Source organism: Ambystoma mexicanum, chromosome 9, assembly GCF_040938575.1.
Source record: "Ambystoma mexicanum isolate Mex_15411 chromosome 9, UKY_AmexF1_1, whole genome shotgun sequence".
NCBI classification, from domain to species: domain Eukaryota; kingdom Metazoa; phylum Chordata; class Amphibia; order Caudata; family Ambystomatidae; genus Ambystoma; species Ambystoma mexicanum.
This window is the reverse complement of record NC_090931.1, coordinates 1,069,099,566-1,069,116,404: the sequence shown is the minus strand read 5'-3', so window position 1 is coordinate 1,069,116,404 and position 16,839 is coordinate 1,069,099,566. Positions and strand designations below refer to the sequence as shown.

At 47.3% G+C, this 16,839-nt stretch overlaps 1 protein-coding gene across 4 annotated transcripts in view; it reads left to right on the top strand.

Moving 5' to 3' along the window:
* The window catches only part of TANC1 (tetratricopeptide repeat, ankyrin repeat and coiled-coil containing 1), a 2,406,012-nt gene that overhangs the window by 2,230,509 nt on the left and 158,664 nt on the right, over positions 1–16,839 (top strand). For all 4 annotated transcript variants that reach the window (XM_069616378.1, XM_069616375.1, XM_069616376.1 and 1 more), the window contains one exon: positions 14,917–15,049. In XM_069616378.1, the coding sequence (XP_069472479.1) occupies positions 14,917–15,049 (133 nt within the window). The remainder of the gene's footprint in view (positions 1–14,916; positions 15,050–16,839) is intronic.

The following is a 16,839-nucleotide window of genomic DNA, read 5'->3' as shown; positions in this document are numbered from 1 at the left end:
AGGTACGCTCGGAGGCACGGAAGACCATGAATCGAGCACGGAAGGTTTTCCAGGAGATTGGGAAGGAAAGGGAACAGGAGGGAATTCAAGGGACTGGGAACAAGGACTCCGGCTAATCACGTCTGACTACAGGTAGCGGTAGCGTTGAGACTCGCAGAGCCGCGGGGGCGTGTCCCTCTTGTAGGATGAGCAGCGTGGAACGCATAGACCGATCCGGAGTATTCTGTTCTAGGCGGCCATGTTGGAAGGATAACTGCATGCAATCCCCTGCGAGTCAGGGACCAGGAGGTCCAGAAAGGACGTAGACGACGGTTCATGACAACATCTAAGTCAATGCTTCCTCCAAGCAGACCATCACTGACATCTTCTTTGTCGCTCCCTCACTCTGGCCCTATCGACTCCCCATATGGTCTCAGCCCTCTTCCCTTTCTCCTCTTCGCCCATTAATGGTGGAACCAGATGGGAAGTGTTCTTGGCACACTTCCATTCATCTAGGTGCATCTAGCAGAATGTCACTATTGTGACCCAGGGCTCTCAGCCCAACCGCCTCCTCCTTGATAGGCATCTTCCGTCTCTCATTAAATTTCTCCCTTCTCCTGCCACTCCCCCTTCCAGCACCTCTCTGGCCCTTCACCTCATTGGCGGGTGTACCTCATCCCGGTACCCCTCCTCTGAAGACCTTCAAAGGTGGCAACCAGCTTGACTTAGCTACCCTCAAATCTCATTCTGCTGTTAATCACTCCTCTGACATTTGTCACCTCCTTAAAGACTTTGACCTTGACGTGCTCGCCCTCACTGAGACGTGGTTCAATGCCAGCGCTGTCACTGCTTTTGACACTCTCTCCTTTGTGAGGCCTACAAGTTTCTCTCCAAGCCCAGGCCTAACTGGTCTGGAGGCGGAGTGGGTCTTCTCCAGCATGGGGTCTGGCATGGATTCACATGCTCATGAATATTCCCCGTCGTCAGGCTGGGAGTCTTCAGTAAAGAAAAAATCAGTTTCAGTTTTTAGTTTCTGGACTGTCTTTCTACTAATAATCTATCACTGGTCTATGGGTCATACTGCCCCCAGCCAATGATTGCCCTCTACCTAAGCCCCTCCTCTGGCAGCCATCTTCAGATTTTTACCGCACGTTCAAGTGTTGGGAGTCCTTCAGCGATGGCTGTGCTTTCGGACTTCCGGAGGCAAGTCTCAAGGTGCCTCCAAAGGATTCAGCGGCAGTTCCTCATCGTACTGCCAGGCAGCCAGCTCCTCGTCGCAGGAAGCCTACAGAGGCCACAACAAGACAGGAGGACACGGTCGTCGTCGCCAAGGAGGCAAGGCCTCGGCGAAACAAGACTGAACCGGGTGTGATGTCGGGCCCCCACCCGAGCTCCCCGGTTGGATGCTGGCTGGTGAAAATCGTCAGCGTGTGGGAGTCCATCTCCACCGACAGTTGGGTGCTGGATGCCCTGGCCCACGGGCACTCCCTGGAGTTCAAAAGAAAGTGTCCCTGTTTCTCGCCTGTGGCCAGGAAAGAAAGCCACGTGCCACAGCTGCTTCTGGAGGTACGAGCAATGCTGAAAAAGGGCGCGATAGAAATCGTCCCAAAGAGGCTCCGGGGCTATGGAGTATACTCGCGGTACTTCCTCATCCGAAAGAAGACCGGCGGCTGGCGGCTCATACTAGACCTTCGCCGCCTCAACAGATAAATCAAATCCCAGTTGTTCAGGATGGTCACCCTTCAGCACGTGCTGGGACAATTGGATGAAGGTGACTTCCTGTCGTCGCTGGACTTGTAGGATGCTTACTTCCACGTCCCCATACGCAAAGGACATTGAAAGTTCCTACGGTTCGTGGTCTAAGGGTGGCACTACCAGTTCAAGGCCCTGCCCTGCGCCTTCAGGGGATCCACGTATACCCCTATCTGGACGATTGGCTCATCCAACCAAAGTCAAGAGAACTCGCCATCGATCACACAGCGAAGGCCGTCTGCCTGCTCACGGAACTGGGATTCTCGGCATCCTGTGGGACTTCGCAAAGTCTCGCAGGACTCCCTGTTCCTGAGAGCCAGACTCGACACAGTGGCACAGTTGGCTTCACCATCGGAGGAGAGGGCGAAAGCCATCCTGGGCAAGGTACAACGGCTGTTGACCATGGAAGTGGCCAGGGTGAGGTCCATCAAGTCCCTGCTCTGCATGATGTCATTGTGCATCTTCCTCGTACGTCTGTGCAGGTTGCGGATGCAGCCACTACAGGAGTTCCTCGATGCCCTTTGGATGCAAGCGGCGGGCAGCTTCGAAGACAAGATCTCCCTCAATGAGACTTTCTGCCAACCGATCCGGTGGTGGGGCACCCGCGCGCATCTAGCGACAGGCATGGACTTCCAGACCCCGGAACATCAGGAAACGGTGACGACTGACGCCTCCCTGGAGGGATGGGGCACACACACTGGAGATCTCCACGCAAGAGGCCTTTGGCTCCCAGAGGAGAAGTCCCTACACATCAACGTCCTGGAGCTCCGAGCCGTGTTCTGGGACCTTAGGTCTTTCCTCCCGTCCCTCAAGGGCAAGGTTGTGAGGGTCTTCACTGACAACACCACCACGATGTTCTACATCCAGAAGCAGGGGGGCACCAGATCCCTAGCCCTATCCAAGGAAGTGCAGGATCTGTGGCACTGGGGCGTCGCCCAGGGGATGTTCCTGGTACCCTTCCATCTGGCAGGAATAAAGAACACCATCGCCGACTCACTAGGCAGGGAGCTGCACTCTTGCCACGAGTGGGAGCTTCGGCAGGATCAAGTGGATCTCCTATTCCGACGATGGGGCAAACCCCAGATCGATCTATTCGCGACAGCGACGAACACCAAGTGCCGGAGGTTTGACGCATTCTCATTCCTCTGGGACGGCCTGTTCCTGTATGCATTCCCACCGTTGCCGTTGCTACTGCGACTCATCAGTCAACTCAGACGGCCCCGGTGCAGGATGATCCTCGTCGCACTGGCGTGGCCGAGGCAGATCTGGTTCCCGGACCTTGTGGACATGTCGGTGTCCCCCCAGTCAAACTGCCGACGGACGCGGATCTTCTCTCCAGGGAAGGAGGCGCCATCCTACATCATCGCTGAACCTGCAGGCCTGGCTCCAGCAGCACTAGAGTTCGGAGGGTACGATATCCTGGCGGACTGCAAGGAGGTGCTTGCAAAGGCCAGGGCGTCCTAGACTCTTAAGTGCTATGGACACAAATGGGAGAGGTTTTCTGTCTGGTGCCGTGCACAGATCATCAACCCTCTGCGGATTACGGCCCCTCAAGTGCTGCCGTACTTGCTGTCGCTGGCCAAGTTGGGGCTGGCTCACGCCTCCATCAAAATCCATCTGGTGGCGATCTCCCGCTACACCAGAACTCCGGGGCGGTCGTCTCTGTGGTCTCATCGCCTAGTGAAGGAGTTCATGAAAGGACTGTTCTGCTTGTTCCCGCCGGTGAAGACTCCGGCCCCGGCGTGGGAGCTCAACGTGGTGCTGACCAGGCTCCTGGGTCCCCCATTCGAGCCCTTGTATTCGGCACCACTGAAGTTCCTATCGCGGAAGACAGCATTTCCTGTGGCCAACACCTCTGCACGACGAGTGGAAGAGATCCAGGCCATCTCCTCTAAACCCCCATACCTGACATTCCACGAGACGAGGATGGTGCTGAGGACGCACCCCTCCTTTCTGCCCAAGGTGCCGTCAGACTTCCATCTCAATGAGCACTTGGTGTTAACTGTTTTCTTCCCGTCGCATTTGTCGCCGCTGAGAGGACTTTGCATTCGCTGGATGTTCTAAGTGGACCGCACGAAGAGTTTTCGGAGGACATCACAGCTGTTTGTGAACTTTGGACCTGTGAACCAAGGGAAGGCCCTCTCAAAGGCTTCCATTTCCAGATGGCTCTCCGGCTGCATCATGCACTGTCACCGGTTGGCAAACCAACCTTTGCCTGGCCGTCCGAGAGCCCATTTAACCAGATTGATTGCTGCTACTACGGCGTTCCTGTCTGGTGTGCCCCTGCTGGACATCTGCAGGGCTGCTACGTGGAGGTCGACACACACCTTCACGAAATTCTACTGCGTCGACTGGGATTCCAGAGAGGAGTCCAGAGTCGGCCAGGCAGTGCTGTGCAACCTGTTCACTTGAAGGTGAGCCTGGTGAGGAGGTAAGAGATGCTTAATGTTGAGTTGTTGTTATGCTTAATGTTGAGCCTTGCCACCTCCCGTGGTTGTAGATGTGTGTACTGCTATGTATTCTTGTATTCATGATCATGTGAATCCATGCCAGACCCCATGCTGGAGAAGGAACAAGTTACTTACCTGTAACTGTTGTTCTCCAGCATGGGTCTGGCATGGATTCACATGCAAACCCTCCCTCCAAACCCTCTGCGGCTCTTCTCTTGGTCCTTCTGGTCATTGGCTGGGGGCAGTATGACCCAGAGACCAGTGATTGGTTATTAGTAGAAAAACAGTTCAGAAACCAAACTGAAACTGATTTTTTCTTTACCGAGGATTCCCAGCCTGACGACGGGAAATATTAGTGAGCATGTGAATCCATGCCAGACCCATGCTGGAGAAGACCCACTCCGCCTCCAGACCGGTTAGGCCTGGGCTTGGAGAGAATCTTGTGGCCCTCACGAAGGAGAGAGTGTCAAAAGCAGTGACAGAGCTGGCATTGAACCACGTCTGAGTGAGGGCAAGCACGTCAAGGTCAAAGTCTTCAAGGAGGTGACAGATGTCAGAGGAGTGATTAACAGCAGAATGAGATTTGAGGGTAGCTAAGTCAAGCTGGTTGCCACCTTTGAAGGTCTTCAGAGGAGGGGTACCGGGATATAACTTGTTCCTTATCTTCCCTGAATGGGTCCCTACTACTATCATACCCACTCAATCTTACTGTTCCTTCGAATGGCTTGTTTGCAAGCTTGGTGTCTCTCCTATCCTCTCGCTTATTTTTGCCACCATCTACATGACCCCTGGTCCTTTTTCCCCTTTACTGTCAGAGTGGTCTGATCTTGGTTCTTCTCTCCTGACCACTGCCTCCAAGCTTCTCCTCCTTGGAGACTTCAATCTTCATCTTGGCACTCCTGATATGGCCACTGTTCCCTTCTGCAAACCTCTGTGACTCTTTCCCTCTCCATTCTTCCCTCTGGACCGATCCACTCAGCCGGTCACACCCTGCATGCCATCACCTCAGCGGACATCTCCCACTCTAACCCTCTCACTACACCGCTCTCTTAGGCTGACCATGCTCTCCTCTCCTCTCACCTGGAGCTCCTGGACTCCCCGGCTAAGCCTCTGCCCGCACTGCCAGTCTCCTTCTCCGTCAATTGACCGATGAAGTGAGTGTCAGCTGCTTTTGCCGCCACTTTCATTTCCCCTCCCACCCCTACTATTGACTCTCACACTGACGTAGCCCTTGCTAACCTTCACAATCTCCATTTCCAACACCCTTGTCACCCTTGCCCGTGTCATGAGGATCTACATGAATCCTGCTTCCAAGTGCAATAATTGGTATGATTCCAAACTAGCCTCTCTGAAACGCAAGTGCAGAGATGCGCAGCAGAAGAGTCTGGCTTATAGCACATCCTCTGACAAACTGGCCTGTCTCCTGCTCCAGAGGCAATACAGAGTCTCCATTTGCTTGAAGACGCAGGCACATATCCAAGCATGCATCTCTGGGGCCACCGACAACACAGCTGAACTTTTCAAAATCTGTAAGGAACTTGCCAATCCTACTGCAGTCTCCCCTTCTCCTCTTCCATCCCAGGCCCTCTGCACAGCAATGGCCTCCCATTTCACAACCAAAACTCAGGACATCCTTTCCTCGCTCTCTTCTACTCCCCTAACCCCACCGCCACCTTCTCTCAGGCCTTCCTTGGGCCCCCTCTCTCCATCCCTCCTAATCTCCTCCTTGCACTGGATTGGTTGACCTCCTTATCTGATCGACCCTCCCAGGTTCAACTGGGTCCTCTCCTCTCCTCCACCTCACCCTCTATTTGCGGCATCCCTCAGGGCTCTATCCTCTCTCCGTGGCTTTTCAAGACTGACCTTGCCCCTCTTGCCCACTTGATACTCCACCTTGATATGATTTGGCATTTATAATGTGCCTGTTCACAAGTGTTTCTAGGCATGACAAGACAAGGAGGGGGAGACAAGGGAGGACAAAACTATCTTACTAGGCCTTGTGTCATTCATATCGCACAAGCGCGGGGAAGAGAGAAGGGGAGAAGTGCCAGGGGGGAGGGGAAGGGGGAAGTGCAGTAAACTCTTAAGTGCAGCCAGCGGGTGGCTCATAAGTGCAGAGAGAAGGGACTGTAGGGTTGCAGGTGACCCTTAAGTGCTGGGGACCCCGCAGGCAATTCGTGGGCACTGGACATGCAGGAGCCTTGGTCCGAGTTCAGAGGGTGACCAGGTGATACGTGTGCGGAGCAGTCGGGTGCATCAGCAGGGGAGAGGAAGAGAGAAAGCAGAAGCAAAAAGGAAGGTTTTGAGTTGGTTCCGGAACCGGAGGTGGTTCTGCTTAAGTTTGAGAGAGGCAGGGAGGCTGTTTCTAAGGGAGGCCCCAGCCGAGGAGATAGATCTGCACCCAACACTCTGCTTGGAGAAGCGTCTGACCCTCAGACAGTTGGAGGTGGATGATCGGAGAACTCGAGAAGGAAGATGTTTTGATAGAGAAAGTTGGAGGTAAATCGGCCCCAGAAAGCTTTGTGGACAATGCAGAGGGTCTTGAAGTTGATCCTTCCAGCCACGGGGAGCCAGTGAAGAGATTTCAGAGTTGAAGAGGTACGATCCCTGGGCTTGAGGCCAAGTACAAGTCTCGTAGGTCTGTTCTGGATAATATGTAAAGGTCGAAGAGTAGAGTCAGGAAGATTTAGAAAGAGGCTGTTGCAATAGTCCAGCCTGGAGAGGACCAGAGCTCTGGAGACAGTGAGCTTCTGGGGGAAAGTGAGAAAAGGAAGAATACCTCTGACGAGGTGCAGCCTGATAGTTTGACTTCTTTGAGACATCAGAGATGTGAGAAGAGAAGGAGAGGGTGGAGTCGAAGATGACACCAAGGTTCTTTGCCTTACAGGAAGGAGCAGGAAGAAGGCGAAGAGTGGGGACCCAGAGAGGGTTAAAGGAGGGAGCTGGTGTCCCAAAGAGGCAGATCTCAGTCTTACTGGCATTAAGGCAGAGATCATTGGCGGCACACCATTCCTGAATTGCGGCCAGACAGTATGGTGTGGTCAAGAGGTGACAGGTAGTGGTTGAAGAGCCAGGGAGAGAGGTTAGATCCCTGGGGAACACCACATGTACAGAGAGGGATAGAAGATGGGAAAGACCCCAGTTGGACCAAAGAGGGATGGTCGGTGAGAAAGAAAGTCAACCAGGCCAGGGCCTGATCAGTAATACCAAGGTTGTCCCATAAACGATTGAGCAGGATGGCATGGTTGACTGTGTCAAATGCAGAGGATAGCTCAAGGAGAATGAGGACAGAAGGGAGATTAGAGTCAAGATTGGAGAGCAAGTCTTTCCGGGTGTTAGGGAGAGCAGTTTCCGTGCTTCTGGCAGCTCTGAAGGCCAGACTGGTGGTCATGGAGGCAATCAACAGATTCAGTATGTATTGCCCAGGAAAGAAGTGATGGACATCGGGTGATAGTTAGCCAGACAGGAAGGATCAGTCGAGGGCTTCTTTAGAAAGGGGCTCACAAGAGAGTGCTTAAGGGGGAGTGGAAAGTTCCACTGTCAATGGAGTGAGTGCAGGAATTTGCCAAGGCTGGAGCAAGGGTGTTGATGTGGTCCTTGATAGTTCTGGATGAGCTGGGGAGAACCTGATTTGATGAGACTTTAATAGATCAGACTTGTCTAGAAACATAGTCAGGGGTGAACAGGGGAAAGGAGGAGGAGAGACGGCTTTAGATGGGCCAGAAGTGGCAGAGGAGGAAGGGGAGGTACAGGAAGAGAGGGTGGACAGGATGTCCTGAGTTTTAGTGAATTGAGAGGCCAAGGCCGTGCAGAGGGCCTGGGAAGGAACACTTTGGAGCAGGTAGCAGGCCAGTTTGTCAGGGGGTGCGCCGAGGCCCTCAACTTCCTCTCCGCCACCCTCCACTTGCATTTAAGGGCGGCAAGGTCGGAATCGTACCAAGAGTTGCACTGGGATTTGGGCTTCAAGTGGATTCTCATGACAGGAGCAAGGACAATCCAGAGTGTTAGAGATAGAGAGATGAAGGTTAGAGAGGACTGTGTCAGGGTGTGAGTCAGCCAAAGGTGCAAGTGGAGGAGAGAAAATTGCGGTAACAGCCTCAACTGACACACGCTACATGGGTCGGATGACCGAGAAAGTAGGTGGCAGTGCTGGAGTCGGCTTGACCTGCGAGGCAGTGCTGGAGTCTGCTTGACCTTCTCTCCTCACTTGCAGTGTTACACCGATGAAACACTGCTCTCCTTTAAGCTTCCCTCCTCTCCTTGTCTCCTTCCTCTCTCATTCCCGATTGTCTGCTATCCGGGCATGGTGTGCTGCTAACGATCTCTGCATTAATAACAGTAAGGCTGAGATCCTTCTCATTGGGACTCCTGCCCCCTCCTTCCCTCCTCCTCTCTGGCCTCCCTCCTTGGGCCCCCTCCCCCTCGTGTGAGGCTAAAGATGTGGGTGTTATCTTCGACTCCTCTTTCTCACCTCACATCGCTGACCTTGCCAAGAAGGCCCACTTTCAGCTTCACCTCCTCGGAGGCTTTCTCCCTTTCCTCACCTTACCACAGAAACTCAATGTCTCCAGAGCTCTGGTTCTCTCCTGGCTGGATAACTGCAACAGTCTCTTCCTCAATCTGCCTCTTTCCTCGATCCGCCCCCTTCAACTAATCCAGAATAGGATTGCAAGACTTATCCTTGGCCTCAAACCCAGGGACTGTATCTCTCCAGCCCTCAAATCTCTCCACTGGCTCCCGGTGGCTGCAAGGATCAAATTCAAGACCCTCTGCATCCACAATGTTTTCTGGGGCCTGGGACTGCGCTACATCCAATGTTCTCTCCCTAAATACCTCCGGTATCCACACACTTGCGAAACACTCATGTCCCCTGAACACCTATTGGTATTGTAATCCAATCAACTTTTTGATTCCTTTTTTTGTTTTAGTTAATAATATGTAATTCTGGTATTCTCTGCAAATGATTCTCCTCAAATATTTTCAAAAAATAAACAAGGTATATTTTATATGATAAATTGATATTTTTAGCAATACAATGTGATATACAATGTTATTTCACCAATCCCAAATATTTAAACCAAAATTACCAATCTATAGACAATTTAACTCGTGTGCACATGCGATTACTGCTACTGATTGCCTCTCCTCTCTTCACTCGAGTCTGGAATAGCACGTGGTATAAATCAATAGTGTGAGCCTGACAAGGACCCTCGTCACAATTCTATTTTAGCTCAGTTGTGAGACAAAGCCTTTATCACAGTGATAGGGCTGCTCAGAATCCAAGTCTATTCTTGAGAAAACTGCTGGTCCATTTCCTAAGGGTCACTACGACATCCTTTTAAAAGGAATTACCTTCTTAAAATCATGAGAACTTGGCAATTAGTCAAAGTAGGAATACAAAACATGAATATGGTTCCCGAAGTTACATCTGCTCCCAACCTGCTAACATGCACCAATCATGATAGCAGTGCTAGTCATCGCAAACACCTTGAAGGCACTGTTGGGGAAGTGGGTACCGTGAAAAGTGCCAGAGTACATAGTACATCCAAAAAACGAATTGCAGAAGTAGAATGCATCAAACAAAGATCTGCGCTGTCACCGATACATAAGAGCGGGTCAGCAATTCAAGCTGCTAACCTGGCCCCATCTCCAAGTGGCCTTGTGAGAACATCACAGAAATCCCCAATGAACAATACAGTGGAGTTGGATCACAATATAGAGGTGCACCTCTCAGAATCTAACTCCTCTTGTCAAGCAATGGCTTCCCAAAAAATGTCTGATATTGCAGCACAACTTGCCAAGGATCTTTCGGAATTAACGGGAAAAATGTCAAAAAAGAAACTGCTAAGCTTGGCCTCGATTCAAGACAGATTGTCAACACTGGAAGCCAACATGTCTTATGAGGATTCAAATCTGCCACCCTTGCAAGCCAGCTTTGATGACGTTCATCAAAGGACATAGAGCGAATTTGATGTGGAGGACGATGTCATGGGAAGTGGAGAATCGGAACTCCCCTTGCTTCTCCTAAGCCAGCCTTCCCAAAGCATCCATTTGCAAGCCCCCCACAGAAAGTCCTCCAGTAACGTAACAGCAGACTGTTATGAAGAAAGTCAAGAGGATTCGGTGTGGGGAAATTAAAGCACATTGAGCCAAGACAAACAACCAAATGTTGATATGATGGACCTACAAAGGTTAATCATGGAGTCCCTAGCAATCACACTAACGCCATTTACCCAACTATACAAAACACTTAATGAAACCATTCGAGATTAGGGAGCTCTGATAGCAACTATGCTTCCTAAACTGAATGCCCTAGAAAGCATGACAACAAAAGTGGAGGAACGCATCAACAAAGAGGCAGAATCATCCGCAGTCTGGCAGAACCATCTTTGCGATCTTGCAAGAAGAGAGACGTCCGACAAATCCATCTTGATGGAAGCCCTGCTTGTGGACTGATGGAAATGACTCCAAGGAAATAAATTTTATGACTACGTACAGTAAAAAGGAAAACTCTAAATACAAATTTGCATTTATTGCAATTAGACACCCACATAATGGGATACATCAGTGACATAGCGAAAATGCTGAAAATGGCCCTAAGCCCTTCACTGCTACCAGATATGAACCTTGAACCAACTAGAACCTGGCTGGACACAAGTGTGTCAGGTTTTTGCAAATGTGGAATATGTACCATGTGCCAATTCGCACATGAGGCAACAAGTATCTTTGTGGACTCAAGAGGAACCAGCATGAAGATCAAAGAGAATATCAATTGTCGGTCTAAATATACAGTATATGCAATACTATGTCCATGCAAAATGATATATATTGGAAGCATGATTAGGGAAGTCAGAATACGTATACGGGAGCATTTTTCAACGATCGGAAGCCAGGATGTCTCATTACCATTGGCACATCATTGGCAGCTCAAACACCAGATGGATGACAAAAAGGAACTGAAATGTATTGGATTACAGAAGGTAAAACTAGGAAGAAGAGGAGGAAATCTTGAAGAAAAACGGAGGCAGACGGAAGCAAGACTTATTTGCAAATTCATATCAATAGAATTTGGTCTGAATCAGGAAAGTGAGATGGGGTATTTCTTATGAATGTTTTCCTAAAAGGGTATACATCATTTGTGATTATGGGCTTCACACAGGACAACAAGTGAAGTTATAGGCAATAAACTGTGATGCTCTGGAAAAATCGGGGGAGGGCAAAACTGCACATATTTGGAAACCTGGATAAATGTAAATATGAAGACTAAAATGAGTATTGTAACATAAATACAGTTATTGGTAATTGGGAAGCTGAATTTTTCAAACTGTCACTTAAGACAAGTATTGGGGTTCTATGCCTGGCGCACTAAATTAAATCCAAGTTTGATGTAGTTTAGAGCATTTTACATCTGGCAATAGAAATTTAATATATTTTGAATGTTGAGTGAGGAAATAGAAATGTATACCTACAAATGAATGAAAAATAGCGGAGGTAAGCGTTCAGAGCTTCATGGAAAGAAAAACGCATTTGACTGAATAGACTTAATGTACAAACGCACTACCTTAAATATTGTTGTTTTAAACTGAAATCATTAATACCAAAAAGGCCCATTAATATGTACACATTGCATTTGTGGTTCATGCTATGGGGACAATACTGTATGTATGTCAGCTTTCACCATTCCAATATGGCAGCCATCAAAATGTGAGCAGAAAGAGAGAAGGGACTACAGTTGCAACTATGGCAATGGTATAGAAAACACAGGAGATCAACGCGGCGGCGCAGTGATGTGCAGAGCCGACGCAAGTAATGTGGATACGAGGAGTTACAAGGTAAGGTTAGCCTGGGAGAATGGAGACACATTTTTTTACATCCGCTGTGCAACGCGCAAATTCGCACAGACTTTTAGAATCACTAGATTCACATAGCGAATGCATATAGATACTGTGCTGCCTAGATTGTACCATATCTAACAAGGGGATATGCGCAGCATAAATAAGAACGTGTGAAGTGAATAAAATGCAATTTCTAATTTGCAGGGCAAAACCTTTATAAAAGAGCTACTCTAAAGTAATAGTATATATACTTATGACTTGGACATTCTTTCAAGTATATCGGGTAGATACAAGCGGGACGTGATAATAAAATAGATTGCACAGGAGAGAATATTTGACATTGTAACCTTTAAAACTCAAGCATTATTGTGAATTACCTTAGTAACTCGAAAACCCACCGTATTTTTGATCATAGGGATTTACCCAGGAATTAACTTGTGAAAGAAAATGGGTAAGACAAACATATCCTTTTATTTTTAGGTGACTAAATGTGATTTTAACAATTGTGTTTAACTATGCAACATGGAAAGATAGTACTAATGTCAGATGTGAGAGGCTCTATATCTACAATACAAGCATGATATCTGCCCCATATCACTAGTGTATGGTTCACAATGTAATATTAAGTTCAAATGGGGCAAAGATTGGGACTTAAGGAAATGTAGCAAAGAATTAATTCTTTACAAGTACCATGTAGATGGGAACTCCATTCTAAAAAATCTTTTTCATTTCTTTTTCTTTTTGTCTCCTGTTTGTCTATTTCTACGTATGTATTTATTTTTTATTATTCACTTTTCATTGAATTTATTAATTGTGGGATGATTTTGTGTTTGAACTATTTGTTGATTGTTTAAATTGAACACTATGGTATAATACACATTCAACCCCTCATCACTAATGCCCTCTTTTTGGTCAATACACCAAATGTGTTTAACATCAATGTCATGCAAACCTGTAATTAGAGCAAGTACATGAACATGAATACGAATGATCTGTTTTATTGCCCAAATTGTCTGTTTTGAAAAAGTATCTTGAGCAGCCGAAACACGTGTAAACCGGAGGGCTTCAATTCACTAAATATAAAGAAATTTGCACCACTCTGAAACTTTTGTGTGGCGCAATTCATTGTGTGGCAAAACACTCGCTATCTGTATTCAGACACATCAGTACAGATAAGAATCACCTCTACAGGGGCCTTATCTGAGAAAATCCGGACTCATCGAGGACTAAAGCAGGGTTGTGCTTTGGTCTTGTTTTTGTTTAGCCTGTACAATTCCGATCTGGGCGATTCACAGAATGAAGTGAGAGCTTTTCCACCTAAGCTTAATGGAGTACAAACTCCCTGGGTCATTTATGCTGACATTATATTCATGGATTACATGCAAGTAGGCTTACAGAGTCGAATCAAATGCTTCATAGATTATCTAAGCCACAAAGAGTGAAAATTAAGGTCAATAAATCAAAAGTCCCTGAGTATGTCGTCTGCGCATAAGATGACGGCAAAACAAGTGTGGTGGGTTTGAAGTGAAAAAAAATAAGTGTTACAGACTACAGTGTATCTGGGCGTAGTTATTAATAAAAACATTGATGACCGTGTCCACTGTCTCTCAATCCGTGCCAAAACTATGTAGTTAACGGCCCAAGGTTAAAAAATTCTGCATACATATTGCAAATTCTCCCTTGCTCCTCTGCTGGCCTTCTATCGCCAAAAGATAGTGTCTATTTTGACCTATTGCTCAGAGGGAATGCTCAGTCTATCATGGAAAGTGTGGGCCTTACTAGAAGGTCTATTCTGGCGCAAGATCCTCAGATTACCCAATTCTCTGGCAATTGCAACCATCAGACATAAACTCAGGCTGCAATCCCTTGAGTCAATTGCCCTTTGGAAATCCATACTATTCTACAGAAAATGTAAGATGGCAGAAAGAGGTACTCTGTTTGAAATCTTTACCTCAGCAGATATACTTACCAATCACTCACTTGAAATTTGGTCGGAAAGGATTGGAAATATCCTAGCCAGATTTATGGTGGAGAGAGAGGAGTTAATCACGAATCCCACTAAGAGCAAAACCAAACTCCAAGAAAGTGATTGGATTGAAACCATACGGAAAAGAAATCTAGACACAATAAGACCTTGTCTAGAATTAGAACAAAAGGGTTTAAATAAACCACCACGGTACCTAACACAATTTCCCTCTTATCATTATAGGGATATTATGATGAGATTGCGTTTAAACATACTGGCCACAGGAGAAGTGAAATTAGCCAGGAAACAAATAACGCTTGATAAATCATTTTGTAGATTATGTGGTTTACAAGGTGAAACTGAAACCCTTTGCCATCTTGTGACTGCTTGTAGAACCCTTAACCATCTGCACACTGATTATATACAAGCTAACTATATCCATCGGATAACACCTTTAGATCGCAGTTGTGGCAATGGGTCTTGATGGGGGAGAAAGTAAGTTTATCTTTAGCTGTTCTCCAGTTCACAGAAGTCATTTTAAAGCAGCCTGAAATTACTGAATGATCCAAGATGCGTGGGATAGACCGCCGTAAGAATCAAATGAACAGACATTTCTAGAAAACAACTAACTGAAACCACTAATGTTTTAGAATTATTTGGAAATTGTGATGTTTATTGATGAACAGCCCCAAAAAATGTGTGCTTTTGTGATGTTTTGAAAATGGACATGGAGTTTTATGTAAATGGTTAATTTACTTAATTTTTCTTTTTAAGTGCAACCAATAAACCTTTTTATTAAGAAAAAAATAATAAGCAGATGATACAAAATAAACATTGCAGGTGTAGCACGATTTTAAATGTTGCATTATGTTTCACAAAATCTGCTTTGTATTACTAAATTATGTTTTTGAGAAACTTCTTTTTGTATTTCTAGGTGCAATACTTGGTGGAGAAAGGTGCGATGATAGAGCATGTTGACTACAGTGGGATGCGTCCTTTGGACAGAGCGATTGGATGTCGAAATACATCAGTGGTCGTTGCGCTGCTTAAAAAAGGCGCTAAATTGGGTACAGTAATAAAAGAAAACATTCAAATGTATCATTAATGTCTACCAGAGCAGAATTGAAAAGCAATGTTTGCCCACAGAATATATTGTCATCTAGATCACTAAAATGGATTTCCAAACTCAGCCATGGGGGGAAGATTTTGGCAGACCACCCTATTTATGGTAAACAGGGAACACATTGAGAGGATAGCCAAAACCCAATCAAGCTAGGTGAGTGAGTAGTCGAGGCTTAGTCTCAGGAAAAGTGTGAGCGTGGTCTAGTGCTGCAATGAGTCCACACAGAGCAACACTTAATAATTCAAATTAGTATATAAAAATACAGTAACTATTTGGGCTTTAGATACCTGTGATTTTGTATATGCCTAGTGTGTGAGTATTGTCAACCAAAACTGTTAGGCAGAATCCTGTGCAGTTCCCTTGGGGACCACTGCAAGAAGATTAAGTCTACAGGAGTAAGCAGTAAACCCAATTGGTAGCAGTCTGTACCACCCAGATTTACCTGGTAGCTGTGGCTGAGCAGTCAGACTTCTCTCAAGAAGAGTTGGGCAGTATACAGAGGATACACAATAGGGCCCAAAACACAGAAGAACAAGCAAACACTGACCAGAGCTTTGTATCAAAAGTATATAATTATTTATTTAACACACACTTTAGAAAATACACTAGCACTATTAATCAAAAGCAAGTTCCAACACAATCAGAAAAGTATTTACACCTCCCGTAGCAATTACTAGACAAGTCTAAGTTAAAACACCACTTTTTGTCAAAACAGAGGTGAGCGCGTAACTCAGATGGCACTCCAATAATTAGGTTAAAGGGAGAGAAAAAGGCAGGTCATAAAAAAAAAGTTCCCAACACTTTTAAGAGACAAAATCAAATTAATGAAGGCAGGGTATACTGTAGAGCAAAAGTTCATTGGCCAGGCCCACTTTGAAGGGGGCAAGGCGAAATGTGCCCAAGATCACACGGTTTAGCAATGCATTCAAGTCTTTGTAGAAATGTTCAAAAGAAGTTGGGGTGGTTCAAAAGATAAAGTTAGAAGGTCTGGGGGCCAACCCAGTTGGAAAGCCAAGGATTTAAGGGTCACCTTGGGCAAACTGAAGAAAGGGAGGCCAGGTGGAACACAGTATCTTTAAAGTTGAGGAAGCTCCAGCGGTGGCAGTTGTTCCTGGCAGCGGGTGCAGTTTGTGGTTTCGACCAGGGGAAGAGAGGATCTCGTCGAGGAGGAAACTTGGAGTCGTTGCTCTGCCCAGAGAAGAAACCAGCCGCGGAGTTTGTTGGTGAAAAGGTGCGTTCCTGGTATTCGCGGTCACAGTGGTGCAGCTTGGCTATCCGGCCGCCAGGGTGCTTGGCACGGGCGTTTTTACCAAGAGACGTCCTGGAAGGCGAAATGGCGAACTGGCTGATCCCACCAGCTCAGAGGAAGAAGACTCTTTCAGCAGAAGATCTTCTCTTGTCGGGAAAGTGGTGAGGTCATTGCAGCAGGGCTCCACCGGTGGTGTCGTTGTTGCAGATGGCTCAGCTTCTCCCCTCTTTGGATTTCTTAGGTCCTGTGGCGACTTCTGAAGTTCCAGTCCCAAAAGCCCTGCTTTTATGCAGAAAAAAACCCCATTCAACAGCCTAGCTGTCACTCAAACATGCTAAGTGGTGAGCCGGGCGGCTCACCACTGGGCCAATCAGAACAGAGTGCGACTTGGGTTGCTAAGGCAACGCAATCCAGGGTGCCAATTCCCCCACCTACACATCCTGTGGAACCCAGACAGAGTGGTACCAGTTGGAGGGCTTCTGTGG